The following is a 26,158-nucleotide window of genomic DNA, read 5'->3' as shown; positions in this document are numbered from 1 at the left end:
TTTCTATGTACAAATATATATATATATACTATTCCCCTACCACTAAATACAGGTTTGGATTTCTATTTTGGAGAACCACAGTTTTTATTACACAGCATTTATCTTTTGTATTCATGCATTACATACATTTTGTATTTGCCTTAATTCATTTAGCTATGTTCAATTATTGTATAATTGAAATAATTACATGCATACTTAATAAACTGTGGTTAGTCTTCCCAAACCTGTCTTTGTTTGAAATATAACCAACACTGCCTTATGTTCTATTTGGCCGCTGAATCCTTCTTGTGTATCCAAACTTGATTTGGGACGTTATATAAGTCATGCCATATCAAGCGTTGGCAGGGAGGCTGAAAAGAGGCAGTGTTTAGCACCATTGGCAAAGGGGGGAAGGGTGGGTCTCTATTTTCATAACATAAGATTAATAAATAAAACATTAGTTCAGGTCAAACTTATATTATATTATACACTAACTGCTAGTCCAACCGTCTGTTGAGGAACTGTACGGTGGTAAACTTCTACTGCACTGTACTTCTAGAAGATAGGCAGATACTCCTAGTTCCTCCAGTAGCTTAGCAAGCAGTAGCCCTTTCACCTGTCCTAGTATACTGTTGTCTGCTTTAAACTTTGCCAATGAAAAATCTATATGAAAAGAAATTGGAAAAAGGGTACTACAGTAACTGTTTCAATTCTCTGACTGGCTATGAATGTTAATGCAAAATAAATAATACCCTTAAAGCAGAACTTTACTACTTGATTTTTATACTGTTGCCTTTTTCGTATTAACAAAACCATCTTATCAATTTCTATTTTAATAGATTATTTGCGGTTTTAATAATACAGCAGTCCAGATTGAAATTATGAGTAAATGACCAATAGAGATCACATTATATATAAGTCAATTTCTAATTGAACATTTGAAATATGCTTCTGAAAAATGAAGACTGCATGTTGACTTTTAAATGTCTTTTGAATATATGTTCTTGCTGAGCTGCTGTCTCATAGATGCATCCATCTCCTACAGCTCCATTTATTCATATTCTATCTTTTCAAATACAAAATATTACTACATGTTCGACACCTTAGACCTAAAATGTATACCTGGAATCTTAAATCCAGAATTTGTCCAGTCACATGCTAGTTTTGGGAGTTTTAAATTGTCAAATATTGAAGTTGACAGCAAACAAGCACCATTAGGTTCCAAACATACACTCAATTTCAAGTTCAAAAGATACTTCTTTTCCCCTTGCAGATCATGGACAGAAAACCTGAAAATCAACAGCTTTGAATAAGTTTCCAACCAAAATATATTAGGAAGTGTATCAGGCTTTGCACATTTAAAAGAAGATCCTAATTAGTGTTTTTTTCTTTTATAAAAAAAATATGTAGATTTTATCCTGGCACTGTTAGGTTGATGGTTATGGCAGCTTAAGGACCCTGCATCAAACATTTAACATCACCAATCTAAAAATTGACTTAAAAGGGAACTGGCTTAGGACAAAGTCATAATTATTTGTTCATTTAACAATGCTTTTTATGTGCACCAGAAAAGTTTACATTGAATTTAAAACATTGTAATTCTTTACTAATATAAAAAAAAAATGTGGATAGTGTCCACATGTGGACACAGATCATGCCCCCGCTTGCATATCATATAGTTATAAAGGGACGCTACCCAAATTTGAACTTGATCTGAGTTTTGTGGTAATAAGCATTGTGTGTAAGTCTCATAACATTTGGTTGAGGCTAACTTAAGTAGAGAACAGAAACTAAAAATTCAGCAATTTTTCTAATTGTAAATACGCATAACTCTAGAACGGTTGTGTATAAGTTTCTTTTATGTTTATAAAGGGACATAACTCAAGAATGGTAAAAGTGTCTCCACCAAATTTCATACTTAATCTGTATTTTGTAGTAATAAGCATTGTGTATAAGTTTCATAACATTTGGTTGAGGCAAACTAAAGTTAGAAAACGGAAACAAAAAATTTGTACTTGATCTTAGTTTTGTGGTAATGAATATTGTGTATTGGTTTCATAATGTTTGGTTGGGGCAAACTTAAGTTACAGAATGGAAACTAAAAATTTTGCAATCTTTCGATTTATAAAGGGGCATAACTCAATAATGGTTTAAGTGACACTACCCAAATTCAACTTGATCTGTGTTTGAATCAGTGGAAGTCAAAATAAAACATTGTATAAAGCATTGATTGTAGTTGATTCAACTATAATCATGGACAAAGGAAGATAACTTCAATTTTAAAAATTACTTGATATTTAGAAGAAAATAAATATTTTGCAATTTTTCCATTTATAAAGGGGCATAACTCTAGAACGGTTAAAGTGATGCCACCAAAATTCAAAGTTGATCTGTGTTTTGTGGTAATAAGCATTGTGTATAAGTTTCATAACATTTGGTTGAGGCAAACTTAAGTAAGAGAACGGAAACTAAAATTTTTGCAATTTTTCCATTTATAAAGGGGCATAACTCTAGAACGGTTATAGTGACGCCACCAAAATTCAAACTTGATCTGTGTTTTGTGGTAATTAGCATTGTGTATAAGTTTCATAACATTTGGTTGAGGCAAACTCAAGTTAGAGAACGGAAACCAATTTTGGGACGTACGTACGTACAGACGGACAAGGGTAAAACTTAATGCACCCACCGCTACAGCAGTGGCATAAAAAATTACTATGATATATTAACAGTAATGATGGTAATGATAGTATATATATATAGGGTTCAACTCTGTTTGGCTATAGAAAACCCAAATATCAACCTGATCCCAAATAAAATGTAGTGTGCATCTCTTCACTTCCTTGAAGACTTTTGGTAAGTTCACTTAATTTTGAAGCAAAAAAAAACAATCAAGTCAAGGCATAATAATGACTGTAAGAGAATTCTGTATAATCTACATACAGTAACATGTTTTTAATAGAGCTTATTCTTTTATAAGTACAGACTAAAATTATGGCAGGTGAATTGAAAAAAAAGTCAGAAGCTTATATAAACTTCAAACCATGGAGGTGATCCAGACCAACCATTCCTCTGTTACACTCTGCAGTTATGATAAAACAGAAGATGACAGATGCAACAGCTCAACCCAGCCTTTTAAGCCAATAGAGCTAATATTTTTTCATATATCTGCAAATGTCAGCAAATTCTTACCTTATCTTAACAACATTCAACAAACTAAATGTTTCTTCAGTTCCTGAAAGAACCATTCAAATTGTCAATCATAAAATCAAACTGAAAATCATACAAATAAGTTATTATTCATTACTTTATACTTTAGATTTAAGGATGTATTGTTCTGATGTTTCAGTCTTCTTGAAATCTGGTTCATGAATTATTTCTAAAACATGTGATACAAGTGGAAAATATCAATGAATTTAAAAAATATAATTTTATAACCAACCCAGTCAGTGTCATCAGCTGAAATGTTAAGAAAATGGGTGAGGAGTACAAAGAAATGATTTTTACCAAAAATATGTACATCCCATATCAATTTTTTCTTTTCAAATTCTTAGATATGTATTTTTGCAATTATTTATAACAAAGAAGGTGAAGTAATATGCTTTTTGTTCTAAAAAATAAGAGAAAAAACCCAAATTTACAAAATTGACAGTATGGTCAATTAGACAAGAAAAAGCAACAAAATTTTATAAACTTTTCTAATATCAACACCAATCTATAGTTTTTTTAATTCAATTTAATCAGATTGGTCCACTTCATCTATAGTGAAAGTAAGAAAAAAGGTTTAATTGTGAAACTGCGATTTGTTTTTTTAATAGCCCAAAATGGGTAAAAATTTATGAAAAATAACTTGCAAATGGCCGTAGCCAAAAAAGAAGTACACCACCATATGATTTTTTCTTTAACAATTACTATCTTAGTCATATAAACCAAAAAATCAAGTTAAGAAAAAAAGTTTAATTCTAGAAATTTTGGGGTCCTCTGAGGTGTACATCCTTTCATAAACATCTGCGACTCATTTCACAAAAATTCTTATGAAAAAAATACTGGCAAAAAGTCCTGAACATTATCAGTATAACAATCAATTATTGTCGCAAGATTTTTTGTGAAAAGAGCCCCAGAGAGTAGATAAAATCCTTTTTTTATCTGTCAATCATTCAGGTACTTTCCCACTTATACTTTAACCAGTTTCATACTTGCAAAGTACACGAATATTCCAGTCACACATTCTTGTTTAGTTCAATCTTTATATGCATTTGTTTATTGAATAAAATATTCTCTTTCAGTCCTATCAATTTCTAGGAGTGTTTAAGAACATGATGGAGCTAATTAGTGATCGTTGGTTTTTTCTTTAGCTTTCCTGTACTTTCACATATAGGACGTGTACCATAACAAAATATCCTTTTTGTGTATATATGGTGATTTGCTGATAGTGATTTGTATCGACTAAACAGAGATGATTTCTATCTAATACTATTTTGTATTTGAATCATAAAGCCTTCAACTTATCTGATTCAAAAATTAATTTTTTTCCCTAGCCTTTTAAGTGTATCTGAAAGAAATGAATTAAACAATACATAATATAATAATTTTATGAATTTGTTCAGCAGTAAGACGATTATCAATTTCACACTAGTTCTATTTCAAATTACAGAACTTACCCCATTTGTAATTAATCAAGGTAAATTCAAAATGCCTTTTCTCAATTCCAAAAGACAATTTTAAATTGCAGCCATCAATATCTGCGTACACTGTGAATGATTTTCTAATTTTTCCAACTTCAACACAACAATGAACTCCTGTGCAGTAATCTGGTAGTGTACAGCTTATGGTACTTTGTATTTTTGGTAAAGATATATTGACAGGACAAGCTGTAAGAAAAATACTCGATTAGTATATGCCATGCTCACAATTAAGATGAAGATCAATCTTTGTACCAGTTCAGTCAACAGTTTGAAACGATTAATTTATAAACTGGTACAGTAAATATTAATACAGGACACCTAACTATACAAAGCTCTGCCTGTCCATCTTGTGTTTGGTTTTTACATGTACAAAGATCAGGCATTCATCAAATATATTTTCCTTGATTATTTAATTTTCAATCGCCATCTAAAACGTACACAAACTAAAGGCGCTTAAGAACCTGTGTCGCTCACCTGCATTTTCAACATTGGCCACTTTTTGGTAAAAATCATCATGAAAGAGCAATAATGAGTCCTCTGACGATTTCAGCCATTTAACTTTTTTGCGGTCTCTAAAAACACCGCAAAGGACCTCCTTTGTGCACAAAGGAGCACAAAGGACCACAAAGGAGTATGATAAGTGCACAAAGGACCTGAAATTGTTTATTAAATGGGGGGAAAGGCATTTCTCACGAAAAAAATATTAATTTTTATTAAAATACTCGAGTTAAATCGGTATAAAGTTGAAGATTTACGAAACCGTGTTCCGTAACCGGTACGATTATGCATAAGATTACGGCCATTTTTCGATAAGATGTTAGTATACCTATAATTATATATTGAAAAGTATTGAGAAAACATGAACATATAAATAAAGACTGGACATTAAACCGGAGAGAAAAAATTAAGCTAACACTGTTTGTAAAGATTTCAATGTTCCAATTAACAAGCTACTTAGCGTAGATGATTCTTTATACGGTATTTATTTCTTTTAGTATAATTATTTTAATAGTTAACCATATGCAAAATATCTACTTGCAATTGCAAAAAGTCTAAATTTTGATATTGCGAATGTTAAAATTTTGAAATGATATATGATTTTTTCAATTATATATATAACCATTTATGTATGAACATATACATAGCAGAAAGTAAATTTCAGAAACTATTTGTTAAAATAATTAATTACATTTCAATATCCAATTTTTATTTCAAATTTTGATTATCCATTAATCAGGTGGATAAAATACAAATAAATGAATTGAGAAGATGTATATATGTCAGTAACAAGCAACCCAACGACACAAATAACCAAGCTCTACAGACTTTTCTTCATTGTGCTGTGTATACATTTTTGTTCTGATTAAGATTCGTCAAGTAAGAAAATTTCAGTAAATACTTTTTTTTTGTGCAGAATAAAATTTGATAAAACAAAGAATATATTGAAATTTCTGAAAAACGGATTCAAAAAATTCAACCCCATTTCCTATCTTTAGAATTACTGCCATACCGTTCCCTTTCGTCATAGAAATATATTATTTGTCAAGTAAGAAAATTTCGGTAAATACTTTGTTTTTGTGCAGAATAAAATTTGATAAAACAAAGTATATATTGAAATTTCTGAAAAATAGATTGAAAAATATTCAACCCCATTTCCTATCTTTAGAATTACTGCCATACCGTTCCCTTTCGTCATAGAAATATATTATTCGTCAAGTAAGAAAATTTCGGTAAATACTTAGTTTTTGTGCAGAATAAAAATTTGATAAAACAAAGTGTATATTGAAATTTCTGAAAAACGGATTGAAAAAATTCAACCCCATTTCCTATCTTTAGAATTACTGCCATACCGTTCCCTTTCGTCATAGAAATATATTATTTGTCACGTGAGAAAATTTCGGTAAATACTTTGTTTTTGTGCAGAATAAAAATTTTGTAAAACAAAGTATATATTTGTTTTCTCGAATGGCGGTTGCTTGTTCTATTCAGTGTCAGTGTCATTGTGCGGAACACAAGAATTTTCAACAGATTGCATGTTTGTACAGCCATAGAAATGATAAGACTAAAAAGCTGTATCATGTCTTTACTCGTAACTCCAAGTTTGATGACCTTATCATCCAACTATGTTGCCTCGGTGTTTTCTTGTGCGTCTCCAGGGGGTTACTCATCAATATGGACAATATTTGCTTTGGCAAATGTTATTGGTGTGCCCATAAAATCAGTGTATCCACCTATAAACGGCATTAACGATCGTCCTTTTAAAATTTTAAACTTGACTGTCATGCCACAAAAGCCAACAATAGATACTGATACTTTGACAGTTATGTGGACATGTCTTCAAGGCTATCAAACTAAACACAACTGGTATGCTGACCACTTTGTTCCGCTCCTCAAAACTCTAACAACGACAAGTATAAACTATCGGATTGATTCACCGTCGCCTCCTTCTCTTAATAGCACTACAGATTTTCCACCACTCGGTTCATCTGCTCCGAAAAGACGACGAATCCAACGTGACCCATTGTCATCACCAACACCAACTTCGCCAATGTCTGTTCAGGCGTCATCTCCTCCAAGTGCCGTCAAAAGCACACCTTGGAAGTTATTGTTATCACCTTTACCAAACTTATCACCTATACCAGGTTCTACAACAAAAGCAAATACCATGCAAACATCAACACCAACCCATTCTGCTTCTACATTATCGACTCAAACTGCAAACTCATCTGTGCAACAGTCATCTAACAGTCTTACAAATGGCAAAAATCTAACAGTAAATGACTTGTATCATGCAATTATCGATGTTAACACAACTCCATTGGCAAGTATCCCAAAAGACCAGAAAGACAATTCAGACAATGTAAAACGCAAATTAAATGGTCAGCCTTCTCAGTACTCTGATGACTGTGGTGCCTGGGACAGTCATGGTGGTCATACAGTGAACACTATTTTTGTTGTGCAATCTAATAACACTCTTCGCATTGCTTTTGTTAAAGAGGGACTATACTGCTACAAGAAACAAGTGAAAGGCAAAAAAACATACGTGCCTTACAATCCTCAACCAGATCCAGACTCTGTTTTAACACTTAACCGTTACTACATCCCTCTTAAAAGGGACAAAACTTTCAAGAAACGAGTCAGTGCATTTAACAAACTACCATCAACATTTCAGAATCGCCAACATATAGCCGTTGTCGAGTATACAGGCTCATGTCCAACTACCAACACAACACATGGTAATGCCAAACACGTCTCACATGAGTTTATATGTACAGACCCTTCAATAATGAATCGTATAAACGAGGGACTCAATAATAAGAAATCCTGCATCGAAATGTATCAGGACGGGGTTCTTAAAGACCCTGATAACGCACCGAAAGATCTTCAACAAGTCCATACAAAAAAACATTACAACAAAAAACAGGTTTCCCATGCTGCCAAAGCCAACATAGACGATGAAGTGCTACAAATTTTGTCAATGGTAAATGATCATGACTTTGTGAAAGAGGTTGTATATACACAGGATAACAGTAAGCCACCATCCATCATATGTTACACGTCTGAGCAGATAGCTGACATTAAAACACACTTGCAAGCTGATCCTAGTACAGTCCTTGGTGTTGACAGAACTTTCAATTTAGGTTCAGTTTTTGTGACAAACTTTTATAAAAACAAAAAGGTCATTTCGAAGTCAACTCGTGACCATCCAATATTCATTGGGCCAGTGTTTTTCCATTGGGACGGTTCCATGGAGACTTACCACACTTTCTTTTCACACTTCAAAGCTCAGATACTAACGGAAGTGCAATGTTTCGACGTCAAACTTGGTAGCGACGATGAAGGTGGTTTGATAGTTGCATAAGACAGCGTTTTTTCAAAGCCGGACAGCACATAAAAGACAATGTAACAGATTACATAAAAAACAAGCTGCCTCTAACAACTAATCAAAGATCGCAGATTATGTCCGACATTTTTAATGACAATGGCATAGCAACAGCTGATGACACCGACACCAAGTCCAATGAACTTTGAAACAGCTTTCCGTGTTTTGCCAATTATTATGAGATAAGACTTAAAAACAGCTTGTTCAATTATGTTAATCAACCCTATCGCAAATATGACTCTAACAGACTCTGGACAAACAATAACTGTTAGTCCATGAACCACCGGTTTAAGGTAGCACTGAACTGGAAACCTCATCAATTACCAGAACTTTTAGATAAAATTTACAATGTGATACAACTTCACCACATAGATTTAAGACGCAGTATAATTGGCAACGGCAATTATGAACTTTTTGGAAATTTCAAGAAACACAGAATACAACATTCCAAATGGCACAGTCTTTCCCAAATTGAAAAAGAAGTGCTTTACAGAAAGCTTGCCAGTGTCAAAAAGTTTAGTGACAATATGTTAAGAGCGGCAAATGGTTTTGCGATACCGAAGGTTAAATGTCTCGCCAAGTAGCCTGGTCAACGTCACCGGCCAAGGACAGCTGCAGTGAGGACAAAACCAAAATTTTAAATGTTATTGTTAAATCATATGTATTTATTTATCATGTTTGTTTTATCTTAATAAATCATAATTGGAAATATAAAGTTTTGACTTTTTTGTTATAATGCAAGTATTCTTATACTTCACTTAAAAATATTATCATACGTAAGAAAACAAAGTGATGATATATGAGACAACAAAAAACAACAACAACACATTGCTATCCTATATAATTTTCGAAGTTTTGGTAATGCTTTACCCTTGAAAAATTACAACAATAAAATATCAAGAATAATAATTGACATTTTTATCATTTATGTTAATATATTTAAACTATTTAAAAATTCACATACACGAACTATCACTTAACCCGGATATAAAGTCGGTTCCAAACCGATACCAGTGATAACTAAAAATCGTACATTATTAAAATCTCAATTTTTATTGAAATTGATTTTTTTTTTTTTACATTTTTCTTCATGAATTATAATATTTTTATGTTTTGAAATGAATTTCAGGTCCTTTTTGCTCATATCAAACTCCTTTGTGCTCCTTTGTGCACAAAGGAGGTCCTTTGCGGTGTTTTTAGAGACCCACTTTTTTGTAGATCTTGTCTTTCTGACAATTTTTCCTAATAAAAGTTTCTCTCTATCTATTATAGTTTTCAAAATAATAGGCAAAAATGAAGAAAAAAAGGTAAAGTTTGACATTAAGAGCAGTTACTCTTATGAAAAAATTTGACAGTTTTGACATAAATGGACAGCAGTTAGATCTAAAGCTTCGAAACAATTCTGCCCCCAGTCATAATTTCTCTATTCAGAGCGGTTTTCAAGATAATAGAAAAAACTTATGTTCTATTATTAGCAATGTCGACCATGTTGGTTTGCAGGCTGGGTCATCTGACTCATCAGACACATAGTACCCAAATAATGATTGTGGCTAAGTTAAATTAAATTTTGCCTAGTAATTTGAGAGAAGATTTTTGTAATATATTAGGCAAAAACAAATGATATTGATAAAAATCATCATTGTCCTCTTCTAGAAAAGGAGTCATCTGACTATTTCAACAAAGTTGACTTATTGGTAGATTCTTGCAGATAATTTTTGTTTTTCAAGTTTCTATCCATCTTTTAAAGATTTCAAGATAAAAGGCAATTAAAGAACCTTAGTGAGCCCGCTCACATACCCCACGTCCTCACATTGTCATTGGAGAAATAAAAAATGTGTAAGAAAAAAAAATTGAATCATAATATCCTGTCAATATGCACATCTACATAGTATGTCCTTATTATCTACAAAGTTTCATGAAATTATGTTGTGTGGTTTCAGAGGAGTTGCGATGAAAAACTGTTGCAGAAGACATTGAAGCAAATAAGTTCAAAGGGGCGTAACTCCTAGAAAAAATATTGAATCATAATTTCCTGTCGATATGCACATCTACATAGTATGACCTTATTATCTACAAAGTTTCATGAAATTCTGTTGTGTGGTTTCAGAGGAGTTGTGATGACAAACTGTTGCAGTAGTACATTGAAGCAAATAAGTTCAAAGGGGTGTAACTCCTAGAAAAAAAATTGAACCGTAATTTCCTGTCGATATGCACATCTACATAGTATGTCCTTATTATCTAAAAAGGTTTCATGAAATTCTGTTGTGTGGTATCAGAGGAGTTGCGATGACAAACTGTTGCATAGTACATTGAAGCAAATAATTTCAAAGGGGCGTAACTCCTAGAAAAAAAATTGAACCGTAATTTCCTGTCGATATGCACATCTATATAGTATGTCCTTATTATCTAAAAAGGTTTCATGAAATTCTGTTGTGTGGTATCAGAGGAGTTGCGATGACAAACAGTTGCATAGTACATTGAAGCAAATAAGTTCAAAGGGACGTAACTCCTAGAAAAAAAATTGAACCGTAATTTCCTGTCGATATGCACATCTACATAGTATGTCCTTATTATCTAAAAAGGTTTCATGAAATTCTGTTGTGTGTCTATCAGAGGAGTTGCGATGACAAACTGTTGCAGTAGTACATTAAAGTAAATAAGTTCAAAGGTGCGTAACTCCTAGAAAAAAAATTGAATCGTAATTTCCTGTCGATATGCACAACTACATAGTATGTCCTTATTATCTAAAAAGGTTTCGTGAAATTCTGTTGTGTGGTTTGAGAGGAGTTGCGATGACAAGAAACAGGACTGACAGACTGACGGACTGACGGACGGACAGACGGACAGACGGACGGACAGACGGACAGACGGATTGGTCAAAAACATTATACCCTCCGCAACTCGTTGCATGGGGTATAATAAAGAGCTGTGCCATGAGTTCATGATACTCCCATAGTCAACTGGACAGTTTTCAACTAATAAAGTTCCATAACTCCACAATGTCATATCAGAAATCTAAAAAAAAATTAAAAGGGAGCTTATTTCAATAGATAAAAACAAAACACCAAAGTTTCATTAAAATTGTTCAAAGCATTTTTGAGTTATAGTCAGAAAACTGGAAAATCCCACATTTTTTATGAATAAAATTCCATAACTTAGAAACGTAAAATCTAAAATTTATAAGAATCCAAAGGGAGCTTACCACAATAGAAAGTTTCATGAAAATTGGTGAAAGCCTTTTTGAGTTATTGTCAGACATGTAGACAATGGATGGACGGCCAAATAGACAGAGGTATACCATAATACATCCTGTAAAAAATGAAAAAATATGGTAAAATTTGTCTTTTAAGGGCAATAACGCCTTAATGAAGTCGTCAGGATAGTTTCAATGAGATGGGCCTGGAGCTGGAAATTGCGACATATATTGTTGTTAACTGTTTTAAACATGACATCAGTTACAAGCAGTTTGTGCAATCCCTGCAAAGAATGTCTAATTAAATGGTTTATATTTTACTTGGGACTTATTGTTAGTGTTTCTCTCCATCTTCATTCAAACTTTTGAACGAATTGCAAACTGTATTGGTCAAATATATCATTATGAGCACCCACGATGTCTTGCAAAAATATAAAACAGTTACCTGTGGTGTTCCAACCATCAACTGCATCTTTATATGGTATTTCATTCCTATCACATGGTACTTCATTCAGAAAAGGCTTTAAACCCAAATATTCCATCAATTCATTTGCAAGTGCTGATGTTAAACTTTGTCCAATTCCTAAACCTTTGTTTCCCATCCAATCAAACAAGGATATATCTTCAAAATGAAAAGAATATTGATTATATTTTCATGTTTTTTTCCTTTCAAACTCTGCACTGTAATCAATTTTGTGAGGATTTAAGAAATGCATTGTGATGACCTTAGGGCAGAATGTTAGTTGTTATCTAATATATATTTAACTTACATACTGTATACTGTCACACACTGCATTTTTTGGTACAATGTCAAATCTATAATCTATTCCTTTTTCGCAATTCAATTCTATAACTTGACTGATTTCAATCATTACAATATATATGCAAGTTTTCATCTATTTCAATGAGTCAATAAAAAATATGAAACAGTTTAAAGCTTTTATAATTGACTAAAGCAATAGTGAGCTAGTATCCATTCTTTGCATCCCTTATAACTATTCCTAATCTACCAGTCTGTTATCATTTATTGCAAAATATTACTTACTCTATGATTTTAAATTAGTAAAATGATGGGTGCCACTGGCAGCAAGGTACACCTTACCGTTCGGAGAACCAATGTTTTTTAAGTGTGGTTTGTGTTCCTGAATGTTTTCCTTGTAATGTTTTAAGGACTGTTGTCTTTCTTTTCATCTTCTTTTTTTTACTTTCTTTTAGAAATGGGATTTTTCTACACCATATGATTTCTTATTATCCATTGGTATCTTATTATTTTTTAATACCTACTTGGTGATTTGAAGTCCATTTCCATATCACATAGAGGCTGTGGTATCAGTTGTTCTTTGAAGATTGTTAGTGTTGGTTTACATAAATTTTTCTCAAGGCAAATACTGAAGTTCAAATCTACTATAAACTTCTTCTGGTCAGTCAGCTTTTCAATTTTGAATCTGTAAGTAGTATATGTCATGAGGCAAAAAGTAAAGGCACTTTCAATATAAGTATTGGAGATATGTGTGCAAACAGAAAGTAGCTACATGACAAATCTGAAAGTGCTCACACTTTATAACTCATCTCTTTCATTGCAAGGTCTGGTTGTATTCTCATTTTTTCTAAAAATTTCTAATGATGAAAGAAAAGATAAGACAGTGAACATAGTAATAAAACAAATCAGACATTTGGACAGAATATACTGAAAATAAATAAATATATAAATCTCTTACTTTATTCTGAAAATTTCCTGTAATCTTTCTTCCTTGACGTCACCTTAATAAAACATAACAAGAGCTAAAATCAAATTAAAATGACACCATTAATTTCAACATTAATCATGCATAAGTGCACCATGACAACTACAGTAACGTTTCCATTGAAGACATAATTCACACTAATATGCAAGGAAAAATAGTAAGGAACTATCAGCTTTTCAATAAGTTTTGGATTTCAAATATTCTGGCCTCGAGGCGCAACTGGTGCAGGTAAAATTGGCACCATGAATGTCTTTTCAACAATTTAAATAAAAGATCCCCATTTGAATAGCTAACATTCAATAGTGGATAGCCACACAATACCATAAAATCAGGTTCTGTTATATAGCTCCCTTAAGGTGACTAATGTACAAACATCCTCTATATGACTTACCCCAAGTATAATCAAAGAAATTTATTTCAAACTTTAGTGTTTCTATCCTGCCTCTTATCTGGTAATTACAGGTATCTATGTATAGGTTTATGTTTAGTGACAAATCCAGGTAGTCAAAGTTGTAACAACAATCTATTCCTGTACAGTAATCTGGTATATAACAGACAAGGGACTCTGGCAATTCTGGTAACCCTGTAATTGCTGGACAATCTGTTTAAAAAAATAAAAAATATAAGGGAAATAATGACAGCAATTTTATCATCCATCAATTTTTTCTATTACTTTTTGGTTTTTTGTTTCCCTTCCTCCTTTCTATGTAAAAAAAAAATCAGTACCAGTACATTGCTAATCTTCATCATAAGTAGAAATGGCCAATGCAATGTTTTTCAAAAGGAAACAAAAAAAAATCTTTGTTAAGTTTCATTCATTATTAAACTGAAGGAGTTTTCATATTGACGAAGTTTGATGACTACCAGTCAGAGACAGACAGGATACAAACAATATTAAGAGACATTCTGTTCAATTCATCATTTTTTATGGATATTCCAACTTTTGAGTCAATCTTTCTTAATGATTATCATATTTCAGATTAAACGTATGTAAATGGTTTATGGATTGATGAATACTTTACCTTCAGCAGATATTTTTAAACAAGAAGTTGAAGAATTATGTTAATGCAATGAAATCAACTACAATGCTCAAGAATTTGAGTCTTTCTTTTTATAATTTTCTAGACGAGCATTACTATTTAGATTTGTTTATTTACAATTTTTTTTAAATGTAAGTGGTTTATGTTGTATTTTAATATTTTGAAAACAATTTACTTATGTTACCAATATTATTTGACAGAAATAATTCAAACTATTGTAATATCACTTAAAAAATAGGTTTTTCCATGTTGATTTTTATCCCTTTTGAAAATCAACAAGAAAACCATGCCACTATATCATGATGAAATCATATATGAAAATATCACATTAAATTATCATTTATATATATGATAACTCAATAATTTGTACTGTATTTGGCCTTTTTAACTTTTAGATTCTAGCGTCCCTGATGAGTCTTTTCTAGACGATATGTGCCTTTGATGTACAAAATTTTAATCCTAGTATCTATGATAGGTTTATATACTATACCATTTTTCCAGCCATTTGAAGAACTGGAATACAAATCGTCTCCATGACTGCATGGTGGAGACTTCAATCGAGTATCTAGTCCGAGCTGTTGTAGCAAAAGTCTGATGTAAGACGACTGCATCAAACCTGTGGTATTAACTCCCAAGTTGTCCGCCCAATCCGTTAAAGAAAAGTCTGATAAAAAATATGAATTATTATTTAGGGTTAAACAATCCACAAAAAAGCAAAACAGGATACAACTGAATATGATTTCATTATATGAAAAAAATGCGATACTATCATATTTATCACGGAGTACTACGTAGTTTTAGCAGTGTGGGACTATACAGTTTAGGAAGCAAGTTATAGCTACCACTCAAGTCAATCACTGAGGAATTCAAGATGACCAAGGTTAGACAACATCTGATGTTAAAAAACAGCAGGGATGAGAAAGTATGGTCGCAAAAGTAGAAATAAGAACAGGAAGGAAGTGGTCGACAAAGAAGACAATAGAAGATGCTGAGTCACGATTAAAACACAGTGAGATAGTTGGCAGAGTTGCAGTTGGAAGACAGGGGCTGGATGTAACACCTACAGCAAAATGGAGAACAGCAATAGTGGAAAAAAAAAGACACCTTGTACAGAAAGAGGTACGATAAATGGAAGAAGAAAGTAGAATGGTAAAGGCAGTGAGTATGAAGAAACAAGGAAGCTGATTAAACTAGGAAGGAGCAAGGCAGCTGAAGTTAGGATGGAATGAGATCTGGAAGATGGAGCCACATAGGTTGCAATTCAAGCTGAAGTCAGTATATGATGTATTGCCAAGCCCAACAAATCTAGCAACATGGGGATTGATAGATGACCCAAAGTGTGTTCTTAGCAGTAAGCCAGCAAACTTGGAGCATATACTATCTTCATGCTCGAGTGCTTTGAAAAACGGGAGGTACACATGGTGACACGACAAGGTATAAGGGAAACTAGCAGACACCCTAGAGAGAAACATCAGGAAGCCAAGAAAGAACAAGGAAGGCCTTACCTTTGTCAATTTTATTAAGGAAGGAGAGAAAGGACAGAAGAAGAGTGTGGAAGGAAGTGGCTAACTGGGAACAGCAACTGATTGGCAAATGTTGGTGGATCTGAAGCAGAAGTTACAATTCCCGCCACAGATTGCAGTAACAAACCAGAGACCTGACATCGTCATTTGGTCAGCCTCAACAAAACAGGCAATCCTGCTGGAACTAACCGTGCCATGGGAAGAACGAATAGAAGATGCCAACGAAAGAAAGAGATTGAAGTATCAAGACCTACTTGCAGAATGTAGAGACAATGGATAGAGGGTTTGGTTATTTCCAGTGGAAGTGGGAAGCAGAGGGTTTGTTGGACAGTCTATGTGGAGGGCATTAAGAGCACTTGGTATTGTTGGAGGGGAAAGAAGTAAGCTGATTGGTATCTTGTGCAAAGAGGCAGAGACATCACCAATATGGTTGTGGAGGAAAAGGTCTGAGCAGTGGAAGCAGTAAAGTGTAGAGGCAGGGATGGATAGCCATGTGGTTTCGGGCTGGGACTTGATCACCCCAGTCGGCGCACCTCTGGAGGTTGTAGTGGACAGCGCCGAAACAGCCAAGGAAGGAGGATTCACCTGAAGACAGAACCACGCATCTTTCCAACAGGATGTATTAAGGTAATTATAATAATCATCTTCTCAGGATCACAAGAAAAAATTTCACAATTTCATGAATATCACATTAAGAAGAAAACATCTCTTTCATTTACTGTTGGCCCTATCACAATACCAATGGAAAACTTTTTCATGTTGTAGTTAACTTAAAAACAAGTAAATTTTTCATGTTGTAGTTAACTTAAAAACAAGTAAAAAGTTTAAGCCAATTGCTGTAAAAAATACAATCTCATCAAAATCAGATCTATCTCATTGCTTCGTGAGATTTGTCTGTCATAAGTGTAAGATTTGAAGACATCCCATAAAGAAACAAGTTTCTGCAAAAATTTTATCAACCAATTATTTTGTGTGACACACTTTTCCTCCCAAACATGGATAAAAGGTGTTCTAGTCCAAAATTTCAGTTATGTTGAAAAAAATTTTCGTCAACTTTTAATTTCTAAAACATGATTAAATCAAAGAAGCTTCATTGTTTTGTTAGATTGTGGAATTAAACAATCAGGAAGGAGAATTAAATCAGAATCACATCACAAAATTTTCTAGTTAGAGCATCAAATTCTGGAATATTTAGGAAATAATTTGCAGTTTACCTGACAAAATTTGTGTAGGTCTTTAGTAAAATATATCAAAACTTTTTTTTTTTACATAGGGTAAGATTAGTTTGCATGCTAAAAGGGGTTTACTCCTGGTTTGCCCACATTTAATTATACCTAAAAGGTCACTGAAGATGACCCCTAATGAAATGTCTTTTGATCTTACACTAGCGACAAAAAAATCTAACAAAGCAAATATAAAGATTTGATTTTAACCCTTTCACCGATAGCTGCCCAGACAGAAGCTACTCTGAGACGATGGCTTCCCTGGCTACTATTACTCAAGTGGGAGATCTTCATAATAAATATCAATAAAAACTTGTCTGTAGTTATTTGTGTCTTTATTAAATTCACTAACACCATGTTCACAGTTTTGTTCATGTTTTGATAATTTTTCTTCATAAAATATTCAAATTTTCAAATTTTCGGCATTATCTAGGTGAATTCTCAAAATTCTGCTCTTAGACTCAAAATCGTAATTTTTTAACCCAAAACGGCAAAATTTTGAAAAATTTAATGAGGCTGTACAAATTCCTTACACTGAACGATGTCCATTCCAAGTGTTTTGTACATAAAACTACATTTTATGTCAAAAAGGTATACTAGTTTGGCTTCAATTCTTCCATATTCTTTCAAAAAAAATGTTCCCTCATTTCAAATTCTCGTAAATTCCGTAAATTTCCTCTGATTTTAACACGGTTTTCAACAAACGGACGCGCCATGTTTACACTTTTATCCGGGTATTCAACAAAGAAAGTTTGCACTGTTTTGAGCGGGAAATATAAAAGAGGTATTCCAATCCCGGTAAAACGGGACTCATCGTCAGCTGTCTGAAGCGTGAATCCCGGTAAACCGGGACTCATCGGCGAAAGGGTTAATGAAATTGATGAAAAGCTAAGGATGCAAAGGCAGGAAACCACTCACATACTGCATTACCATGTATAAGCTGAATATCTCTAAAATCACCTCAGAAATCAATATCTGCATAAAATCTCTAGTCATTGACAACATTAAGTGACGAAAAAAACATGTGGTGGCCCTTTCTGACATTTGAGCTTAAATCTAGTACACACCACACCTTTGTTTATTATTGGAAAAGGTAAATGGGCATTAGAATTTTTTCTACAGGAATAAACTACAGCATGAGGAAATAAGTGTACCTTTCAGATCAATAGTAGCTTCCATATCACAAACAAGCTGGGGAATCTCTGTATTGTCAAATACTTTCACGTTGGGAAAGCAGTCAGATTTATCGTTAAGACAGACTTTTACAGATAAATCAAGAATGAACTTCTTCAAATTTGGTGGCTTCTTAACAGAAAACCTGTAAAATACATAAAATTATGGTAATACAAATATCTAAATAGAATAATTGAACAGAAAGCAACTAGTCATATTAAATCAAAAGAATAACTGAAAGCTTAAAGTAATTCTTTCCCTCTTTGGCTGAGTAACTTTAAGACATTGAATGAAAAGTGAAAATTCTTTCCAAGCAACTTTAGTATTTTGTTTCAAGCGAGTCAAATAACTGGTCAAAACAATATGGAAATGAGTAGGATATAAGAGGGTAAAATCTATCCCACATGATATAAATTGAGTTTCTTCTTAATCAAGAAATGTTATGCCAATTTCTAACCATTGATAAGCATCTTAAAAATGTGAGCAGTAAGAATCCAAAATGTTGATTATGAAGTACAAATGGTTTTAAAAATTGGGTAATTTAAACTGATAATAACAAAATGAAATGGTAATAATTCCACCATTTTAATTTGTGATATACCCATATATTTTTACTCACCAATTCACGCAAATGCAATACAAATTATAACCAGTTAACTAAGTCTCATCTCTTTCAACACTTACTCAAATACAATGACATCATTAGCTAAGGATATTCTTTCAGTCTTTCCTGAAAATATAGAATAACTTGTTAAGTTAAGACTTAACTGTGACCATATAAATTAACCTTTCTTTGCACTGCACTTTACATTATTAACCCTGGTCATTTATCCTTGAGGTCAAAACACCCATTCTTCTATCTATATGTCTTTGTAGACTCTGACTAATTATCATTATTCCTAAATGAAATTTTATGTTGATGGCAAATCATTGATAGTTTCAAATTTATTTAAATTTTCCAAGGTCAGGGGGTGCTCAAACATGTTTAACCCCACAATCTGTATGTGTCTGCCCCAAGTCAGGAGTCTGTTGTCGTTTGCTGCTGTATATCATATTTGTTCTTTGTTAATTGTTTTGCATTTGTCATTTTGGGGCTTTTTATAGCTTGCTGTGCTGTATGAGATTTGCTCATTATAGTAGGTCATACAGTGACCTATAGTTGCTAACTTCTAATTCATTTGGTCTTTGGTGGAAAGTTGTCTCATTGGCAAGTATATCTCTTCTTCTCATCCTTATAAGTGTGCCAAATATAAACTGGTAATCTTTTAAATTGCTTGTTTTTAAATACAAAGAACAATCAAGATAAATGTTTGTAGTGCAATGTATTACACCTTAAGAAAGAATTTCATTTTGTATACTATGTCCTTTGTTTTCTATTTAATTTTTAAACAAGAATGTGTCCATAGTACATGGATGCCCCACTCGCACTATCATTTTCTATGTTCAGTGGACTGTGAAATTGGGGTCAAAACTCTAATTCGGCATTAAAATTAAAAAAATCATAGCATAGGGAACATGTGTACTAAGTTTCAAGTTGATTGGACTTCAACTTCAGCAAAAACTACCTTGACCAAAAACTTTAACCTGAAGCGGGATAGACAGACGGACGGACAGACAAACAAACGGACGCACAGACCAGAAAACATAATGCCCCTTCTACTATCGTAGGTGGGGCATAAAAAAACATCAAGAGAATTTACTAAACATTATCTGTAACCACATACCCCATTCATAGTCAAACAGTGACTTCGTCACATTTTGTGTATTGATTCCATATGATATCTTGTAGTCACAAGGATCCAACACAAAGAATGGCCTAACTGTCAGTCCAAAGAAAGGAATATTGGCACAGCAATCAATTCCAGTGCAGGATTCTGTAATGTGGCATGCTATTTGGTCTCCCAAATCTGGACGATTAAACATACTCAGGGGACATTCTGTATAAAATATAGCAATCATAAATGTATCTCAAGTTGCAAAATCACACCATTTGAATACAAGGAGATGTGTGGTGTACTTCAATGAAATAGCAACCACAAACAAAAAACATAAAGACATCAAGAACTTTAAAAAAGAAAGAAATATACATGTATTTATTAATAGTTCCGAAGCACATTTATTTGTTTTGTTAAAACAGTTGTCTGTAGTTTATATCAACATGGATATAGTTTTTGGCTTTCTTTGGATGTGATTGTCATATTGAAGGTATAAATCTTTGAAAAATTTGGCTTAAATTTGTGCTTGCTGTTTTATATAAAGTACAAATGTATATCCAATTAAAATGTCAATTGTTCTTGAACAATTGAGAGGTCTTTCCTTTTGTAATGTAAAATACATGTTCCAATAGACGTAGAATGTATTGAAAAGTTCTAAAACACACAAAAAACTGTTAAAATATGATAAAAATCAACAAATTCGCTTTTTAGGAGATGACCTTGACTTTTGACCTTGTGACCTTTGTGAAGGTCATCGGTCCACAATGTCATTGTAAAACACCCCATGGGTCTAGAAACTTTGGTTCAAGAGTTAAAACTAATTTTACCTTTTCAGAAACCGTTAATGGGGGTTATGCCCCTTAAAAATATGTCAAATCTCTTCGGTCAAAATATAAAAAAGTTGTGCCTCAGTCACCTAAACATTTTTCACTGTTTACTATTTCTGTAAGATTAACTGTTTTTGAGATATCGACTAAAAAGTTGAAAGGTCAAAGGTCAAGGTCAACCTTAAAAACACACTAAAAATCATTTAAATAAGGTCAGAAACACATAATTCGCTATCTGGGACATGACCTTGACCTTTGACCTTGTAACCTTTGTCAAGGTCATTAGTCACCAATGCCATTGCTGAAGACCCCATGGGTCTAGGACCTTTGGTTATATAGTAAAAGCTGATTTTGTCTTTCCAGAAACCTAAAACAGGGGTTATGCCCCTTACAGAAAGGTCAAATCTCTTCGGTCAAAATGTAACGAAGTTGCGCATTCATGACCCACACATTTTCCACTATTCATCACTATTGTAAGTATTAAGGTTTCTTAGATTATCCCATAACAAGGTGTTAGGTCAAAGGTCAAAGTCAACATACAAATTTTACCTTGAGGAATTTTTCAAAGTCACATGAATTGATAATGATTGATGAAGATCCTAGGTGTCTACGACTTACGGTTTCTGAGTTTTGGTGGCCAACCGACACTAGTTAATTTTTATAGGGGCATAACCCTACCAATGAGTCGTTGAATCTTTTCGATCCAAATGTAACGAATAACCGGGGTCTGGTCCTGAACAAATTTCACCATTGGTTTTTTTTCTACCTATTACGGTTACGGTGTTGGAACGATAACAAGGTTTTTTGGTTTTGGAGGGATTACTCCGAACAGACAAAATTTTTCGACTCAAAGGAAGAGTTCCGGATAGGTATTCATGACACCGATATAAAGTGTGAACATGAATTCGACACGTCTTATGGTTAATGCTGCTAACTTCGTCAAAGTTTGGCGGTAAGAATAATAATAATAATTAAAATGTCAATTGTTCTTGAACAATTGAGAGGTCTTTCCTTTTCATTATATAAAATATATGTTTCAATAGGCGTAGAATGCATTGAAAAGCTCTAAAACACACACAAAACCCTTAAAATATGGTCAAAAACACATAATTCGGAATTTGGGACATGACCTTGACTTTTGACCTTATGACCTTTGTCATTGGTCCATGATGTCATAACAAAAGACCCCATGGGTCTAGGACCGTTGGTTCATGAGTTAAAGCTTATTTTGTCTTTTCTAAAACAGTTAACAGGGTTTATGCCCCTTACAGATAGGTCAAATCTCTTCGGTCAAAATGTAAAAAAGTTGCGCCTTTAAGTCCCAATTATTTTTCACTATTTACTGTTTCTGTAAGTATTATCGTTTTTGAGATATCCAATAAATAAGTTTTATGGTCAAAGGTCAAGGTCAACCTCAAAAAGCTTTAAAACACACTAAAAATCCTTCAGATAAGGTCAAAAACACTTAATTCGCTATCTGGGACATGACCTTGACCTTTGACCTTGTGACCTTTGTCAAGGTCATTGGTCTCTTATGTCATTGCTGAAGACCCTAGGGGTCTAGGACCTTTGGTTCAATAGTTAAAGCTGATTTTGTCTTTTCAGAAACAGTTAACGGGGGTTATGCCCCTTACGGATAGGTCAAATCTCTTTGGTAATTATTTAAAAAAGTTGCGCCTTAATGTCCCAAAGATTTTTCACTATTTACTATTTCTGTAATTATTAGCGTTTTTGAGATATCCAATAAAAAAGTTTTAAGGTCAAAGGTCAAGGTCAACCTCAAAAAGCTTCAAAACACACAAAAAATCCTTTAGATAAGGTCAAAAACACTTAATTCGCTAGCTGGGACATGACTTTGTGACCTTCGTCAAGGTCATTGGTCCACGATGTCATTATAGAAGACCTAATGGGTCTAGGACCTTTGGTTCATGAGTTAAAGCTAATTTTGTCTTTTCTGAAACAGTTAACAGGGGTTATGACCCTTACATATAGGTCAAATCTCTTCGGTCAAAATGTCAAAAAGTTGTGCCTTAATGCCCTAAACATATTTCACTAATTACTATTTTTGTAAGTATAATCGTTTTTGAGATATCGAATAAAAAGTTGTAAGGTCAAAGGTCAAGGTCAACCTTAAAAACCTTTAAACCACACTTTTAATCCTTTAAATAAGGTCAAAAACACTTAATTCGTTATCTGGGACATGACCTTGACCTTTGACCTTGTGAATTTTGTAAAGGCCATTGGTCCCAAATGTCATTGTTGAAGACCCCATGGATCTAGGACCTTTGGTTATATAGTAAAAGCTGATTTTGTCTTTTCAGAAACCTAAAACAGGGGTTATGCCCCTTACAGAAATGTCAAATCTCTTCGGTTAAAATGTAACAAAGTTGCGCCTTAATGACCCAAACATTTTCCACTATTCAAAACTTCTGTAAGTATAATGGTTTCTGAGATTATCCCATAACAAGGTGTAAGGTCAAAGGTCAAGGTCAACATACAAATTTGACCTTGAGGCATTTTCAAAGTCACATGAATTGATGATCATTGGTGAAGATCCTAGGTGGCTACGACATACGGTTTCTGAGTTTTGGTGGCCAACCGACACCGGTTAGTTTTCAAAGGGGCATAACCCTGCCAATGAGTCATTGAATCTTTTCGATCCAAATGTAATGAAGAACCGGGGTCTGGTCTTGAACAAATTTCACCCTTTGCTTTTTTTCTACCTATTACGGTTACGGTGTTTGAATGATAACAAGGTTTTTAGGTTTCGGAGGGATAACTCCGGACCAACAAAATTTTACGACTCACAGGGTGAGTTCCAGATAGGTATTTGTGACACCGATACAAAGTGTGAACCTGAAAGCGACATGGCTTATGGTTACGGAGGGAAATTTTGTCAAAGTTTGGCAGAACAAAAAGAATAATAATTAAAATGTCAATTGTTCTTGAACAATTGAGAGGTCTTTCCTTTTCGTAATGTAAAATATATGTTTCAATAGACGTAGAATGCATTGAAAAGATAAAAAAAAACACATAAAACCCTTAAAATATGACAAAAAACACATAATCCGCTATATGCAAAATGACCTTGAATTTTGACCTTTGTCAAGGTCATTGGTCCACAATGTCAGTATAGACCCTTTGGTTCAAGAGTAAAGGCTAATTTTGTCTTTTCAGAAACAGTTAATAGGGGTTATGCCCCTTACGGATAGGTCAAATCTCTTCAGTCAAAATGTAAAAAAGTTGCGGCTTTATGACCCAAACATTTTTCACTATTTACTATTTCTGTAAGATTAACCGTTTTTGAGATATCCAATAAAAAGTTGTAAGGTCAAAGGTCAAGGTCAACCTTAAAAAGCTTTAAAAGACACTAAAAATCCCTTAAATAAGGTCAAAAACACATAATTCGCTATCTGTGACATGACCTTGACCTTTGACCCTGTGACCTTTGTCAAGGTCATTGGTCCCAAATGTCAATGTTGAAGACCCGATGGATCTAGGACCTTTGGTTATATAGTAAAAGTTGATTTTGTCTTTTCACAAACCTAAAACAGGGGTTATGCCCCTTACAGAAAGGTCAAATCTCTTCGGTCAAAATGTAAAAAAGTTGCGGCTTTATGACCCAAACATTTTTCACTATTTACTATTTCTGTAAGATTAACCGTTTTTGAGATATCCAATAACAAGTTGTAAGGTCAAAGGTCAAGTTCAACCTTAAAAAGCTTTAAAAGACACTAAAAATCCCTTAAATAAGGTCAAAAACACATAATTCGCTATCTGTGACATGACCTTGACCTTTGACCCTGTGACCTTTGTCAAGGTCATTGGTCCCAAATGTCATTGTTGAAGACCCGATGGATCTAGGACCTTTGGTTATATAGTAAAAGTTGATTTTGTCTTTTCACAAACCTAAAACAGGGGTTATGCCCCTTACAGAAAGGTCAAATCTCTTCGGTCAAAATGTAAAAAAGTTGCGGCTTTATGACCCAAACATTTTTCACTATTTACTATTTCTGTAAGATTAACCGTTTTTGAGATATCCAATAAAAAGTTGTAAGATCAAAGGTCAAGGTCAACCTTAAAAAGCTTTAAAAGACACTTGAAATCCCTTAAATAAGGTCAAAAACACATAATTCGCTATCTGGGACATGACCTTGACCTTTGACCTTGTGACCTTTGTCAAGGTCATTGGTCCCAAATGTCATTGTTGAAGACCCCATAGATCTAGGACCTTTTGTTATATAGTAAAAGCTGATTTTGTCTTTTCAGAAACCTAAAACAGGGGTTATGCCCCTTACAGAAAGGTCAAATCTCTTCGGTCAAAATGTAACAAAGTTGCGCTTTAATAACCCAAACATTTTCCACTATTCAAAACTTCTGTAAGTATAATGGTTTCTGAGATTATCCCATAACAAGGTGTAAGGTCAAAGGTCAAGGTCGACATACAAATTTGACCTTGAGGCATTTTCAAAGTCACATGAATTGATGATCATTAGTGAAGATCCTAGGTGGCTACGACTTACGGTTTCTGAGTTTTGGTGGCCAACCGACACCGGTTAATTTTCAAAGGGTCATAACCCTACCAATGAGTCGTTGAATCTTTTCGATCCAAATGTAACAAAGAACCGGGGTCTGGTCCTGAACAAATTTCACCCTTTGCTTTTTTTCTACCTATTAAGGTTACAATGTTTGAATGATAACAAGGTTTTTAGGTTTCGGAGGGATAACTCCGGACCGACAAAATTTTACGACTCACAGGGTGAGTTCCGGATAGGTGTTTGTGACACCGATACAAAGTGTGAACATGAAAGCGACATGGCTTAAGGTTACGGAGGGAAATTTTGTCAAAGTTTGGCGGAACAAAAAGAATAATAATAATAATAATAAACAGAAGAAATACAGTAAGGTCTTTCCCTTTTGAAAAAGGAAAGACCTTAATAATAATAATCAGAAGAAATACAGTAAGGTCTTTCCCTTTTGGAAAAGGAAAGACCTTAATAATAATAATCAGAAGAAATACAGTAAGGTCTTTCCCTTTTGGAAAAGGAAAGACCTTAATTATAGGGAAAAGAATGGAGTTGTCGTTCTTCTCCATTGACAGAGTAGATAGCACATAGCTTCATACAAGAGTTGTAAGTGGAGGGTAAAAAAAAAAGGGGGGGGGGAGGGGGGGGG

General features: G+C 33.6%; 1 protein-coding gene and 2 long non-coding RNA genes across 3 annotated transcripts in view; all 3 read right to left on the bottom strand.

Moving 5' to 3' along the window:
* Window positions 1-4,643: 4,643 nt before the first annotated feature.
* Window positions 4,644-13,492, bottom strand: LOC127720060 (uncharacterized). Its single transcript, XR_007990605.1, has 4 exons — window positions 13,456-13,492; window positions 13,022-13,182; window positions 12,183-12,359; window positions 4,644-4,847 (listed from the first exon to the last, which is right to left on the bottom strand). It is a non-coding gene; the product is annotated as an uncharacterized LOC127720060 (long non-coding RNA).
* Window positions 13,493-15,018: 1,526 nt separating this feature from the next.
* LOC127720061 (uncharacterized) lies at window positions 15,019-19,162 on the bottom strand. Its single transcript, XR_007990606.1, has 3 exons — window positions 19,126-19,162; window positions 18,423-18,586; window positions 15,019-15,186 (listed from the first exon to the last, which is right to left on the bottom strand). It is a non-coding gene; the product is annotated as an uncharacterized LOC127720061 (long non-coding RNA).
* Window positions 19,163-20,127: 965 nt separating this feature from the next.
* Window positions 20,128-26,158, bottom strand: part of LOC127720901 (uncharacterized) — a 212,232-nt gene continuing 206,201 nt past the window's right edge. Inside the window, exon 41 of the mRNA XM_052227641.1 lies at window positions 20,128-20,378. Coding sequence (XP_052083601.1) covers window positions 20,128-20,378 — 251 coding nt within the window. The remainder of the gene's footprint in view (window positions 20,379-26,158) is intronic.

The sequence above is a fragment of the Mytilus californianus genome, unplaced genomic scaffold (assembly GCF_021869535.1).
Source record: "Mytilus californianus isolate M0D057914Y unplaced genomic scaffold, xbMytCali1.0.p SCAF_11, whole genome shotgun sequence".
Lineage (NCBI taxonomy): Eukaryota > Metazoa > Mollusca > Bivalvia > Mytilida > Mytilidae > Mytilus > Mytilus californianus.
Note: the sequence above shows the minus strand (reverse complement) of the source record. Positions and strands in the feature narration are given on the sequence as shown.